The 15859-nt window shown below is 48.2% G+C and overlaps 1 protein-coding gene across 3 annotated transcripts in view; it reads right to left on the bottom strand.

Moving 5' to 3' along the window:
* The window catches only part of RPS6KA3 (ribosomal protein S6 kinase A3), a 1283345-nt gene that overhangs the window by 70963 nt on the left and 1196523 nt on the right, over nt 1–15859 (bottom strand). For all 3 annotated transcript variants that reach the window (XM_069637077.1, XM_069637076.1, XM_069637078.1), the window contains exon 21: nt 799–939. In XM_069637077.1, coding sequence (XP_069493178.1) covers nt 799–939 — 141 coding nt within the window. The remainder of the gene's footprint in view (nt 1–798; nt 940–15859) is intronic.

Genomic DNA, 15859 nt, shown 5'->3' with positions numbered 1-15859 from the left:
AGAGATTTTTATGGTGGTCTACCAAGCACCAGTTTTACAGAGAGTTTCCCTTCACTGCCCCCGGGGTTCATGGCCAGACAGGAGCCACATTGCTCCGTATCGTGCCCAGCACACAGACACCACACATAGATAGTGTGTGAGGGACACCTTGGAGTTGCAGTCCTTGTAGCGCTTGAACACAGACTGTTTAAGCCCAGACATTGTGGCATTGCCAAATTTGATCGAATCATCAAGCCCCGTTCCGATTAGCGTTCAGAAAAAAGGCACTGATGTAAGGGTGTGTAGTGCATCCCTTTAGAAGGTGATCAACCTCATGTCCTGAGTAAAGGAGTGTCGCGACATAACACAAGGGAGTCGAGAGAATATGTCGAAACGCACTAGGCACCCTGTTGAAAACATTTCTGAGCAGCTGTTGCTGAATAACTATCAAGATGAGGAATGTGGGAGGGAATGCAATCCATTGAAGAAAAGTTATTGTGACAGATATCACTGTGGGGTTCTCGGCACACAAGGGGCTGTTCGCAAACCTCAAAAGTAGATTTTGTTCATGTGGCAGTCTGAGCTACACTATTTGCTTCATCATTACAGATCTTTTGGCAACAAAGCCTTCACACCCTCAACAGGTGCAGCAAATGATTTAAGCACATTTGTGTGGCAACCAATTATTTTTACACGCTATGGAAGTTAAAAGGGATGGACTAAATGCCAGTAAACAAATCGAAACAATAGAAAACGCCTATCGAACAAATAAAAGGTCATTGTGATCCATCTAATAAAAAAATAAAATGGAACATTTACCTTCACCAGATGTGGAGCATCTTGCCTGTTCAGTTGGTACTGCGGCAACTGGTCACAGAGAACTATCCAAGGGTGTCTGAGTACCTGCACAGCTGTCAGTCTTTGATGGGGATCAACATGAAGCATCTTGGACACCAAATCCTGCAAACACCAATCACTGTTTATTTGTTGCTGCTCCACTAACCCAGTCTTCAAGGGGGCATTACAGCACTTTATAGAAGGAAAACAGTGGACCATTTCAGCACAATGAACAAACTACTCTTGGCACGTGCATTTGGTTTGCCAGAGTGAAGGCATCACTGTAAAACAGACCATTGTTGAATCTCTGACGTTATGCATTGTGTATTGCTCTAGGATTTTATTCTAATTAGCATTTACTCATTATTGCATTGTAAGTGTTTAAACAGTATTTTCTTGGAAAGAATTACGATGACTTACTTGATCCTAGTTCGCGTGAGTGTGTGCATATGCCATTTTTGGTTTATTTTCTTACACATGATGTGACAGAAATGTACTTTATTCTTTAAATGCTGTGTCAGCATACCAGCCTGCATAATTAGACCCTTAAAGTGCTTCCGTTGGCAAGGACATCATCGCTTTATAGATCAACCATCAGAAGATACCAAACCAAAGCATGCTATGTCACACGCTGGACAATATTTCCAGTATTGAGTCCCTGATCACATCTCCAAATATTTAAAAACTTCTGTTTTACCACAGTGAAAAATGAATGAGCATTTGAAATTGATATCTCTATGATTGCATGCATATATCTATGTTTTTCTTCAACTCCATGCTTGATTGTCTAGGTTTTTGTAATTCGTTTTGAGTCATGGTCCTTTAAACATAGAAAAAAATTCATTATAATTGCATGTTAAATTATTAGTCTAACTTCTTTACTAATTTTTTGTTGCACAATCCCTCTGCCAGCAACACAAACAATTCAGAAATAAAGTAGCATGCTATCTAAAGATGCAAAGCAAAAATTCAAGTTGGTCTGATATTCCAGGTACTGCAAATATGGTCCATTTATGAGGTTTGTGGACAATCCTGTTTCTGGGGTGTATAATGTTGCAAAACCTCCTTTTTAGGGATTATATTGTTTGTATAGTCCCACCCAAAAGATGTTTAGTTTTGGCATGCTCAGTTACCACTTACTAGGCTGCAGCCTTTTGTTTGTACATCTGAGCTTCTTAGATAATAGTTGGTCAGCGTGACCTTGTCTTACCTTGGGATACCTGACATATGTATAACTACATCAGACCACATGTACAACTGAATGAAATCTAAAAAAAAAAAAAAAAGTGTTTTAATAAATTATGTTAAGTGTTAAGGATGAGGTATCTCGTCTTCAGCACTACATCTGCAGTGCAGAGGATGGGATACCTCGTCCTTTTTAGAACCTTAGTTTGTGCAATCGCAGCAAAGCAGCGATCGCACAAACTGGAAATCCAACCCTCGGGCTATGTGAGGAGGAGGTTCCTCCTCACAGCCCAGGGGTTGGATTTCCTTCAGTTTCATGTCAGGGTGGGATGGGTAATGCGCGCTAACTTGACACTGAATATAAATTTCACCGTTGCAACCATTTCTCTGCTCGTTGAGTTCTTAACACTCAAAATTAATAATAAAAGCAAGGGGTTCTCCCATCAATTTAGGGATCCCCTCTCTTTGAACGCTTGTGTGCATGAAATTCTGCACACAGCTCTGAATTTTGAGCCTTGCTTTTATTATTAATTTTAACTTTATTTTGAGTTCAAGAAGCAGGGACATTAAAGTAATCATGTTTCTTGTCTGATCTCCATCACTCTGGGGCATAGCGCAAGGTGTCCTGAAAGTGTTTTTAGCTTTGCGGTTTATTGCCTTACATAATGGTTGGGAAAGCCTCTCCCTGCCCAACCAGGAACCACAGCCGATGTTTCCTAATGCCTAGCCTCGTACAAGGCAGGAGAGGGCCCATAAGGATTAATGTTTGGAGATGCTTTCGCCAAGGAAATAGCACAATTCGTCAGAACGTATTCCGCCCATGAGAAGGCGCAGAGCTCCATTCAAAGAATATTCCCTGGATGGGTTTTCGCAGGGACAGGACGGCAGAGGGGTCATACGTCCAGTCATTTAGGCGCACATAGGAGACCCCAAGGACCCAGGACAGTACTGGGAAAGCAGTCAAGATAGCTTCTTCCTGGCAGAGCCAGTTTTCCCAGGAAAGGAAGGGGGAGAGGCGCCTACAGACAACAAAGTACACCTGACGGTGAGTACCGTGAAGGTGTTTGTACCGAAAATGGGGGGCAGGACACTTGTTTTTGCATGCATGGCGCAAGTTATCCAATGACTCATGGGTACTGCAGGCGATTTCAGGGATGCGACTAGAGTTTGTAGGCAACCCCTCGCAAGCACGAGAATCGCCAGCAATGTTCATGCCCCTGGAGGAGCAAATTACACAGTCTTGCAGACACAGGAGACAAAGGAGCGATAGAGCAAGAAGTGCAGGAGCACCAGGACTTCCTAAGCAACATGTTCCTAGTGCACAGGGGAGAGAAGGTCAGACGAGTAATGAACTTGAACGAGTGGATTACGTACCAGCACTTCAAGATGGAGGGGATACACCTTCAAGACCTACTCGGGACGGGAGACTGGCTCGTCCGGTTAAACCTCAAAGCCGCGTATCTTACCATCCCCATAGCAGTGGTACATCGGAGATACCTTTGTTTCCGGTGGGGCATAGAGATCTGGAGGTTCACGTGCCTCCCCTTCGGCCTAGCGTCCGCACCATGGGCCTTCAAGATTATGCGACCAGTGGCAGCAGCCATTCGAGAGAGAGGAATCAGAATCATTGTCTACCTAGACGATATCTTTAGCTTAGGTCAGAGTGCCGCCAACCTGCGGGAGAAGGCCTCAAAGGAATGCAACCGAGCATCCTCCCTCGGTTTTGTGGTGAATGTGGAGAATGTGGAGAAGTCGGATCTTTAACCTGCCCAGAGGATAGAGTTTCTAGGGTCCGTTATATATACCAGTAAGGCCTCACTCGAGTTGCCAATGCAAAAAATAAAGGCCATAAAGAAAGAACTGAGGGCGGTGATAGCGAAGAGAGTTATTTCGCTTCGCAAACTAGCTCGGATAGTGGGTCTCCTCGTGGCCTCAAACCAAGCAATATTTCCGGGGCTGCTACATTACAGAGCTCTTCAGAGATTGAAGATCAGGCATCTCAGAGGGGGCCTAGACTACCACCAGTTTGTTACTCTAGATCAAGAAGCCCTTACAGAGCTACAAAAAAGGTAGCAGGCGCCCCTTTCTCGAAAGAACACGGCATAACCTGTTCAGTGGTTATTAACCACTTTGAGAGTTCACAGCCATCTGCTTTTTGCTCACTGTACCTTTTACAGATGGGAAATAACCATTTGCATATCAGTCTGTCCCGCCCATATGGGCAGTACAGCACCGAAATGCTATGGCAATTCCCTTCTGAACAAGAGTACCAACAGCAACACCATATACATGTTTCAGCCTTGTTGGGCCTCATCAGTGAGGTGGAGCTGTGTCTCTCTGAGCACAGTGAGCACGTCTGGTTGCTCCTACAGAGCTGCATTGGTGGCTACAGCACATGGAGGCCTGACGGCAGGGCAATCTTTGGGGACACCCCAGACCTAGAAAGATAGTCGGACGCCAGCAGAGCCGGCTGGGGAGCGCAGTGCGGAAGGGTTTATAGTCAAAGTCGAATGTAATAATGTCAAAAGTCAAAATGTCTAAAAAATAAAGTCGAAAAAAAAATGTTGAATTTCTTTTTTTAGTTGCTTTTTGTTCGAAATGGGGGTTCTGCCCAACCCCCTTTTTTTGTAATTTTTTTTTGTTTTACCCCTTTTTTTTACTCCAGAACCCAAAAAAACCAAATAAAATTAATTCAACATTTTTTTTTTTGACATTATGTTTTAGACATTTTAGTAATTCGAAATTTTTTCGACATTATGACTGCACACCGTGCGGAAGTCTAGAAACAGGAGGGAAATGGTCTGAGGAAAAGCTTCGCCTCCACATAAACTGTTTAGAGCTCCTGGTGGGTTCCTTCACTGTGCGGGCCTTTACACGGGACCGAGTCAATTGCTGCGTTATCCTCAAGATGGATAATATTTCGTCCGTTCGCTATATAAACAAGCTAGGAGGAACCTCCTCCAAGATGCTAACTGAATTAGTAAAAGACTTTTGACAACACTGTCTGCAACAGCGGATATCCGTGTCAGCGGAATATTTACCAAGGGCCCAAAAATGTAGTAGCAGATTGGAACTCTCGATATCTAGTAGACTCCAGCGACTGGAGGCTACTCCCAGACATCTTTGCGTGGCTTCAGGAAATCTGGGGGCCCCTAGACAGCCACCTATTTGCTTCCAGGCACAACACCCCCCAACCCCCCAAAAACTTCAGTTGGAAGATAGATCCGGGAGCAATGGAGACAGATACATTCCTGCAACAGTGGACAGGAGCAGTCCACTACGGGTTCTCTCAGTTCGTCATGCTAACCAGAGTGTTAGCGAACGTTCGCAGAGAGCAGGCAGAGGTAGTGCTGATAGTACCAATATGGAAGTCCCAGCTGTGGTTTCCAGCAGTGATGAAACTTTCCACGGATTTCCCAAGGATTCTTCCTCACAGGAGGGACCTCCTACGGAGCCTGAGCAGACAGCTTCACCCTCTAGTACTGGGGGACACCCTGCGCCTGATGGCTTGCAGGGTTTCAGGCAACGATGGCAGCTGCAAGGCATTTCGCAACTCACTGCTGATTGTATTAGACACTCCTGGGCGCCTTCCACCATTAGTAGCTATGGTGGAAAGTGGAAATGCTGGTCCGTCTACTGCACAGGTTTCGGTGTTAATCCAGTTTCGGCCCCTTTAGTACACGTACTGAACTTCTTGGCAGAGAGATTCAGCAACGGTTGCGCCTACAGGATGGTAGGTGTTTACAGGTTCGCTATCTCAGCGGGTCATGATCGGATGGAGGGGAGGCCGATAGGGGAGCATCCAACAGTTTTAACCTTGCTGAAAGGAGTAAAGATAAGGAAAGCCTCCAGAGCTGAAATATTCGGTGCTCTGGGATGTGCAAGTGGTTTTTCAGCTATTTCTAGCCTGGCCGAATAATAGGGATCTTTCGCTGTCCCAGCTTTCAGGGAAGTTAGTCATGCTTCTCTGCCTTATAGTATGCAGGAGAGTATCAGACGTGAAGGCACTAGAGATAGACGGAAACAAATTCTATCCGGAGGGTGTAGCCTTTAACGTAGCAAACAGGACTAAGTCAGATTCAACGATTATCTCCTACCCGTACTTCCTGAATAGCAGCAAGCTGTGCGTAGCGCAATGTATCAAAGACTATGAGGTAGCCACAGCAGAGATGAGGCCCAGAGGGGTCACTCAACTTTTATTTGCGCGCAGGAAGCCCTTTCACGCAGTAGCAACAGCCACAATTGCGAGATGGGTCAGAGAATTAATGCACTGGGCAGGTATCGACTTCTCTAAATTTGCCGCACATTCTACGAGAAGTGCAATGGCTACTAGAGCTTTTTCTGCAGGGGTGCCTTTGCAAGATATCATTAAATCAGAAGATTGGTGAAACGAATCAACATTTAAGATCTTTTATTTTAAGCCCGTTTCTCAAATAGCAAATAGAGTGATTGACAGCTTTGAACAAGTACAATGCTCGCCTACTGTCTCTGTTAAGATTGCCCATGCTTATAGCGCTGGGTAGTCTTGATTCTATTAAATACAAGGAGGCGAGCATTATATCCCATCCGGATTACGCAAGGGGACGTATTGCAAGACTGTATTGATGAGTAGTGTATGACTCTTACCCACCCTTATGATAGCATCTCCATTTGTTGCAGGAGATGAGCAGAAGGCGACATGAGGGATTCCCCGGAGGAGCATCACGCGTAAAGTTGAGAGGACAACTCTTCACTGTCAAGAGGACTGGGTCATGAAGCAAGGGACAGTTCCAGTTCTGTTTGTTCAAGTTTCGGGAGGATAGCTCATGGGCAACGTGCTCGCCTTGGAAGCAAGACAAGAAGCACCACAGGTTCGATCCCCGATTCCACGCTTAGAAAGCTCTGGGTATTAAGCATGTTATAAATAACCTATCATATCAAGTTGACTGTTGGTGTTTCGATTAAAATGGTGTTCGCTGCTAAAGAAAGTAGTACGGCTTCCGAGGAGTCTTGCTTATAGGCAAGGTCTGAGACTGATTGGACAGAAGGGGCAGCCCAGAACTACTCAGAACCCGAGGATTATGGGGTTTGGTCGTTTCTTGGGATATTTTAGCTTTGGATTAAAACTCTACTACCCTTTTTCTTGTGTTGGAACCTCCAGAGGAGCTCAGAGGGAACAAAAAATGTGTTTTCAAGTTTAAAATGTTAAAAAGTTCAAATGCTTTGAGAGCAGCAATAAAGAAGATTAAGCATAACGATCTTCTCCTTGTCTTTAATAGCATCAAGACTGCCGTGCGCTATGAGCATGGGCAATCTTCATTGTTAGGTTTTCTGACTTCTGGATGCTGACCCCAAACCCTTTTGCTTTGCGCTGCGATCCCCTTGGGCTATGTTCATACATTCTTAAATCTTGTAAATAAAAATGTATTCTTAGTTTTGGCTGACACCTCAATATTGTTTGACCTATACAAGCAATTGTATACCTGGTCTACTTTGCCAAGCAAATACCTCACAAAATTGACATTCCTGAGAAGCCATTTTCCTAACCCTCAGGTTGTTCATGGGCGAGCAAGTGGAATTCTATGCTCCCAAGACAACAGTGTGCGAGACAGAGGAGGAACATGATAGGCAATTGGACAAAAAGGATGTGGGGTTGACTGAAAAAGGAGAAACGTCAGATAAAAGTGGCCCTAGTGGTCTATTTAGGGCACAACATTAGAAGCAAAGGTGTGTACTTGCCCTTAATTTGCTGTGGCAATGTTGGAATACCACAGTCTGATTATTATTCAAAAAGTATAATTTCTCAAGCAGGACCGCTGTTAACCTGCTGGCATAATCTTGGGAAAGAATCTGGAATGCCACACCATCATTTCAGATTTAATGTGCAGGGCTCGACGACGCCAATAGCCAGCAATGCAAGTTACAATAGAAAGAGCATGCAACCAACATAACCGGAGACCTGGGGATGACATCCAAGACAAGAAAACTAATCTACAAGCTAAGTGGAAAGACTTGAATGCTATCCCTGCCACAAGCTTTACTCACACCGTGTCTCGGCCCGACGACAAAGAGGTGGGTAGTGGCACAGAGATGCCTAGTAACTGACTGGTTGGCAGTTCAAACGTACAGGGAGGCCTCAGCAATGGGTTGGTAAATGCTGTGGTGTGCCAACTATGGCACATGGACTTTTTGAATCAAAATCTGCAACCCAAAGCATACAAGAACACTATCAGAATACCTGTCTAGTCATTTCACGACTCACCTGTTTTCCCTAATCTGAGAGCTGACCTTGACTGTTTGAAAATTGCTTCTGTTGGGGGGCGCTGTTGCACTTGCAGAAGATGGACGCTTGAGTGAGAGCTCCGGTCTAGGGGGTGGGGGACTCCTACACTCCGAAACCCGCGGTGGTGCAATGATCTCCTGGGGGGAAGAGTCAGTTACCCGACGGCTGAAACCTTATTGCATCAACTGTCTTGATTTCATGCTGCAGGGGCTCACTGCAGCGAAGAGATTACTGATTGAAGGGGACCGAGAGCCTGCCTCGCGCTGATCCGCGCCTCGCCTTGCCTCCATGAGGGGCAGGCTCCAGCGGGTGCGATTGTGGTGGTGGCAAAGGCCTGCCAAGGGGGAGGGGCTCTCCGCTGGTCTAGTTGCCTTGTATTGCCGCTGTGCGGAGAAGTGGCTTCTGTGGCTCGAAGGACCCTGCTGGCCGACTGCCACGTATCTACATTGTCTGAAGCCCCGTTTGGTGTCGGCCGCGGGGACGCACAGTGTAGCCCACGCGACCCGGCACTCGCCACGCAGCGTTTCTCCCGTTGCCGCCGGACGTGGAGAATTCCTCTGGCTTGCGGATCCCGGGCAGCCCAGAAGAGGAACGGTACCGGATCCTCCGTACTCCCTGGGCAGAGAGAAGCAACCTGCATTGAGGGGGCTGGTGGGCACCAGGCATTGAATGCAGCCCCTTCACAGTGAGTACAAGGGTCGTTCAACTCACGTAGTTCACCAGAACTCCTCCCTAGCTTCACAGACGTTGCCCAGCCTCTCGCAGAGGAGGGGTGGGGGGGGACACTGTTGGCCTCTAGGCACCGAGATTGCCGTTGCACGGCTTCCCGCCTTCTACCACCTTATTGGGCTGCGGTGTGGCTGCTCTTGGTCCATGCTTCCAATAGACGGACACACAGGCACCAGACCCACACATATGCGCTGCTCCCCCCCTGCCAATCTTACTCCTGGCGGACTACTGCAACCTATGCCGATGCCCAGCTTCTTTGTCCCGTTTCTTGCCTGGTGTGTGCCCTGAGGGCTGTCATACGTTGGGGGACACAACCCACTCAACTGAGGAATTGATCTGAATGGATACCTTTTTTTATACCGCCCCCAATCGGAGTCTCCCTCTTTCTGCAAGAACCGAACATTGCTGGGACTTCCTCCCAGGTCTCAACACAGACATCCAGCTCACATTCCACAGCCCTTTTGTATTTCCACTCGAGCCCATCTCCACAAGACAGTTTGGGCCCCAGAACAGAGCCGAGTGCAGGACCATGTAATGAAAACACACATTTTCAACGATTGTTCCCTCATAAGACAATTGAGTGGCCAAACACATCCTCAGCATTGATCAGGGACTTCAGGTGCCAGGGCCAGATTACCCTCCTACACATACTTGCTGGATACGCCCCCAATCAAACGACTGGTGCTGCTGCCACATAGCTAACAGATGCTGACCTCCTTGAACCTGCCCAACCACCTCCTTATTAACCTGTCACCTGGGCCCTAGCCCACTCATCGCTTATTTATCAAGCAAGGGCCCCCCGCCCCTGCCAATTCGGCCGAAGCTGGCCAGCAACTGGAATTTGACAGCTGCACCCCTTGTGGACACTTGCTGACAGTGATCCATCGACCCCTGTACATCCGCGACCTCTCTGGGTGCGCCACCCAGCTCGCCCTGTGTGGCGGCTGCCGAGAACATGACAAAAGGGGCACACACGAAGCAGAGCTCCATCAACATGTTCGCAAAAGCACAACCAAACCTTTCAGCGCCTGAGCCTGCCGCCTCATCGTCTCTGGAACCCACTGAGTCTCAGAAAATGCTGGACTATATGCTTGAAGGGTTCACAGGCCTGCATTCTAAACTAGACGACATGAACGGGACCATATCTCCAATTAAAGCCCACATGGAACAAAACGACAATCGAGTTGCGGAGGTGGAAACCAGGGTCTACCACGACAGAGACTCACTCCTCCGGGCGGCAAGAGACAAGGGGGAACTCTTCCTTGGCTCCTCCAGGATCCAATTGTATCCTGACTTCTCTGCGTCTGTCCAGCATAGCGTAAGACTTCCCTGGCTGCCAAGAAGAGGCTGCGAGACCTAGGGGTCAAATATTCAATGCTCTATCTGGCCAAACTCAGGGTTGAACACTCTAATCAAGTCTACTTTTTCACCATTCCTGAGGAAGCCTCCTTATTTAATCGACAAACATTTCCCTGGCTGACCGCGCCTACCTCAGCAGCCTTACTCATGTCGCTCTGTTCATTCATATTTTCAGTATCAATCCCTGTTGTGTACCAGAGCCTGATGAGGGAAGTCCCCATGACTCATGGACTGTTCCGGTTTGTTTGGTCCTTGTTCAACGTCACGAATTTGTCATCTTCACCGTTATAATTCTTCTTCATAATATGTACCACTGAAATGCCTAGTCTATCCCTGTTCTGGAGCATTACCGCTCATAGTTGCCACACAGCCCCCTCAGGTGATGCTGCCAAAGTTTCTGGTTTTGCTGGTTGTTTTCATGGTGTTCACCCCCTCTGTTTGGGAGAAGGGTGGGGGAGGGTTGGGTGGGAAGTTATGTTGAAAATTGCTCGACATGCAACGGGGTGCGAGAATGCCTAATCACACCCATTTTCACACATTTTAAGAGGAGGCCTATTCTCACCTCTGCAGTACATACGCCCCACTTTCTGACTCAACATCCTGTTTCACCAATGTGCGTTGTCAGGCTGGGTGACAGTAGATGACCTTGTTTGCATGAGTTGGAATATTCAGGGGCTGGGTAACTATGCAAAGATGCAGAAACTGCAGCTATATGTTGAATGGCACAGAGTGAAACTGCTTTTCCTTCTGGAGACCCATGCCTGCTCCAATGGTTGCGAGAGGTTTGCTAAATCCTGGGGCCCCAACGGTACTATACGTACTACTCCACCCAGAATTGTGGGGTTATGACCCTGATCCACAAGAGTCTTAAATTCCAGCATAAGGCAATACATAGACACCCTAGGCCGCTATGTTTTGGTGTTCGGGACCCTATTAGAATGTGAAGTTGTACTCCTCAATATATACGGCCCCAATGTGGATGATCCCGAATTCTACACACACCCATCATCCCTGCTGTCCGGGTTTCCCCTGGTCCCTATCCTCTGGGGTGGGGACTTTAATACAATCTTAGACGTGGATCTGGATAGATCGGGGTCCAGACCCCGTCAACTCACTAGGGCAGCCAGAACTATCATGGAAATCCAGACCCAGGTGATGTATCAGAGCCTTGATCATATTCCTTCTTTTCCTCAGTGCATGACTCCCATTCACGGATTGATAGGTGGCTGGTGTCAGACATATTAATCAGAAGCATTGCACACATGGCGATTCTCCCCAGAACATTCTCTGATCATTCCCTGATCATTCCCCAGTGACAATTTCACTAAAATGGGGTTCTGATAATATACTCCGGACCTGGAGATTGAAACCACATGCCTTATTAGATGACGCCTTTAGATCCGAACTGGAGACCGCCCTAGACGACCGTTGAACACTGGCACGGTCCTCACACAGGCCACCCTTTGGGAATCGTTCAAAGCTTAAATTAGAGGTATTGCGATCGCCAAGGAGTCCGGGATCCTCAAGGGGATCTGCAGTGACGTTGCAAAGAGCGAATCCCACCTCTCCTTCCTGGAGGCCAAGTATTCCTCTTCACACTCACTCACCACCCTTTCAGATATTGCCATGGAGCTTGACTCGTTCCTGTCCCATGTAGAGCGGGAGAGGACGTTCCTGGATAACCCCCACTCAGCCCGGAGGTATGGGGAGGCGGGAGAGCCCTGGACATGTCCTGGCAAGGCTTCTTCGCGAGGAATCTGGCTCCCCTCACATCCCAGCTATGGAGAGGTCTGATGGCACACTGGCCCTGTCGTCATAAGCTACTAATACAGAATTCTGCCTATTCTATGAAGCCCTCTATTACAATGTTGACAGTGTCCCAGCAGCAGATGTCAAGGCGTACTTTGACAGCCTCCTGCTTTCTAACCTTTCCGCTGAGACCAGGGACTCCTTGGACGCACCCATCAAGCCAGAAGAAATCTCTAGAGCCATAGACTACCTGACCTCCGGGAAGGCACCTGGTTCTGATGGCCTCCCGGTTCAATTTTATAAACAGTACAAGGCCCGCCTGGTCCCTCAACTACATGGGAGGAAGCCTGTGACTCGGGCGTCCTTCCCCCATCTCTTTGCGAGGCTGTAATCTCAGTGCTCCTCAAACCAGGCAAATGCCCCCCCCCCCACCCAGTGCTGTTCCTATCGACCACTCTCCCTCATTAACTGTAATGTTAAAATCTCTGCCAAAGTGCTGGCTCTGAGACTGGTCCTGTATATAACCTGTAGTGGTTCCATGTGATAACATTACTGCAAAAATATCGCCATACAAAGATTTCGCCATATTTTTGCGGCGATATTACCCCATGGAACCTGCGGGGGACACCCCCCATCTATTTTGAAAGGGAGCAGGGGACACCCCTCCAACCCCCCCATCCATTTACCCCATATATTATCCCCACCAAAAATATTGCCTATGACCGTTCCCGACTACCATATGTACGGCGATATTTTTGGTGGGGATAATATTACCCGATACCCCTATATCATACACCCAGACCAGGCAGGATTCATCCCGAGGCGCTCCACCTCCCTTAATCTGCGTCAACGCTTTAATATTCTTGCCTGCATTGACCCGACTGTACAAGCCGTGGCAGCCGCCCAGGATATGCAGAAGGCGTTTAATTCAGTCTCCTGGAGTTACCTCTGGCGGGTCCTTGAGAGGAGCAACTTTGGGCCCAGTTTCCGGGCCTGGGTCAGGCTTCTCTATTCTCAGCTAGTGGCTAGGGTCCGCACTGAGGAGAGATGCTCGGCCCCTTTTCAAATCGCCCGGGGCACGCGTCAGGGCTGCCCCTTCTCTCCTTTGATCTTTGCCATCGATCCCCTGACTGACAGGATACGTCAGAAACATGCACACAGGGGCCCGAGACTTGTTGGCTCACCCAAGATCATTTCCCTATATGCTGATTACACCCTTCTTTTTATTTGCTCTCCCACAGACAACCTAGCCAGATTCTTGATGTCCATACACTGGTGAGATCTCTGGTCTCAAAGTAAACTGCTCCGAATCTAGCCTGTTCCCGTTGACCGAGGTGACCACCCCCCCCCCCCCCCGCGGACCCCTTGGGATTCACGTGGTCACAGACCGAGATCACCTACCTTGGGGTAGTGGTCGCTTGTCAATATGGGCCTCTATATACAGCCAACTTCGGGAAATATCTTACAACACTCACCAAGAAGTGCACGGGCTGGGCTGCGCTACCAATTTCTCTGACAGGCAAAATTGGCATACTGGTGCTCTTCCCCTCTGGAACTTCCTCCCTGAGGTTTCTTGAATACCACTGGCAGCAATACACCGCTGGGCGGACGAGAGATTTGGGGCTGTCCGGGATCAGGGTAACTTCCTTGAATGGCCAGACCTTCCTATATCCTTGCGTAGGAAACCATCCCATTGGCTTCAATACAAGAAGAGATACCCGGACTTTCCCACAATTCCACCAGATGACCCCATACTAACTGAACTCCTGAATACCATGTCCTTCAGAGGGAAGGTCTCCAGACTATGTGCTTTACTCCAGGCCAAGGCCTCCCCTCGATAAACTCATACATAAACTCATACATACTTGGGGCGAGGATCTGGGAGTCGAAATAACTGACCGGCGTTGGAGCCGCATGTGGCTCGCATTCATGACATTTCATTTAACACTTGCTTTAAACTAATCCAATTCAAATTGCTCCATAGGTTCCACTACACTCCGATCAGATTACACCATATGTCGAAGGACCACCCTCCCAGATGCCCTAGGTGTGCCTCGGATGCTAATTACTTGCATATGTTATGGTCCTGCCAGCACCTATTTAAGTTTTGGGAGGAGGTTTGCGCCACATTGTCTGACATGCTAGATTCCACGATCACCCCGACTCCCTTGGTGTGCCTTTTTCACGAACTTCCCGAATTGGGTCACAGTGCCAGGAAGATAGTAGGACTGGGTATGTTACTGACTGTGCGTGGTATCCTATTGTGCTGGCTCCGTCCTGGAGTCTCCACACACACTCAATGGCTTAGAGCTGTGACTTGGGCTTCTGATATGGAGAAAGCATGGTCAGCCCAGCAGCCACTGGTACCACAACCCAGGAACATCTGGGCTCTCTTCACCTCCTATGTCTCCTCTGTGTTAGCGGATCCCGACACTGACTCTGATGATCTCACCTCTTTAGTCCCAATGGCTGTTTAAAGAAAGTGCTATGATTGTCACTTCATCATATGACTTTGCATATTGCATCTCTTGCAGGTCTCCAATTACTTTGTATATGCTGTACTTACATTGTTTATGATTGTGTTTCAGTTTGCCACTTGCAAGGTACTCGCTCTCTTGTTGTAATGTCAAGCTTAATAAATAAAGTTTAAAAAGAAAATAAAAAATTGCTTCCCTTGGGTGATTCAAAGGCTCTCTGTCCGCACTAAGAAGAGAGCCAACATCCAAGCCTGCGTCTCTGCTGCATCCAACAACTCGACTGAACTCTTTAAAATCTGCAAGGAACTGGCCAATCCTGCCAGTGTCTCTACCTCTCCTGTCCCTTCCCAGGCCCTCTGCACGGCACTGGCTTCTCATTTCATCTCTAAAACCCAGGACATCCTGTCCTCTCTCTCTTCCTCTCCCCTTCCTTCTTCTACTCCCTGCACTTCCTCTGGCCCTTCTGCCTCCTCTCCTCCCCCTTCTCAGCCTTTCCCCCATTCTCCCCAGACGAGGTTTCGAGACACATCCGATCTATGAAAGTCTTGTCAAAAAAGGTGCACCCCTGTTCCTCCAAAACTATCAAGGACCACATGGACTCCCTGGCTCCTGCCCTGGCCGACTTCTGCAACCATTCTTTCACCACTGGAGTATTCCCTTCCCCTCTGAAGAGCTCCCTTGTGCACCCCCTTCTTAAGAAACCCTCTGCCGACCCATCCTGTCCGGCTAACTATCACCCAATCTCCATTACTCCTTTCCTGGGCAAACTTTTGGAAAAGCTGGCCATCTCCCAGCTCAATCTTCACACTAAATCTTTTGGTTGTCTCCATGATCATCAGTCTGGCTTCAGAGCTGCCAGGAGCACGGAAACTGCTCTCCTGAACATCCGTGAAACCCTGCTCTCTAAACTGGATTCCAACACCCCTTGTTTCCTCATCTTACTTGCTCTCTCCTCAACCATCGACACTGTCAACCATACCATCCTGTTCAACCGTCTCCGTGATAACCTGGGGATCACCGGTCAGGCCCTGGCGTGGACGACTTCTTTTCTCTCTGATCGCCCCTCCCAGGTTAAACTTGGGTCCTTCCTCTCCTCTATCTCTACCTGTGGTGTTCCGCCGGGGTCTAACCTCTCTCCCTGGCTGTTCAACCAATACCTGGCACTTCTTACCTACCGCATTGTCGTGCTCTGCCCAAACTTCCAGTGCTATGCAGTGACACTCAGTTCATTTTCTGGCTACCCTCAGCCACCTCTTCTCCCCCTCTCATATCCGACTGTCTT

The sequence above is a fragment of the Ambystoma mexicanum genome, chromosome 7p, assembly GCF_040938575.1.
Source record: "Ambystoma mexicanum isolate Mex_15411 chromosome 7p, UKY_AmexF1_1, whole genome shotgun sequence".
Taxonomy (NCBI): Eukaryota; Metazoa; Chordata; class Amphibia; order Caudata; family Ambystomatidae; genus Ambystoma; species Ambystoma mexicanum.
Note: the sequence above shows the minus strand (reverse complement) of the source record. Positions and strands in the feature narration are given on the sequence as shown.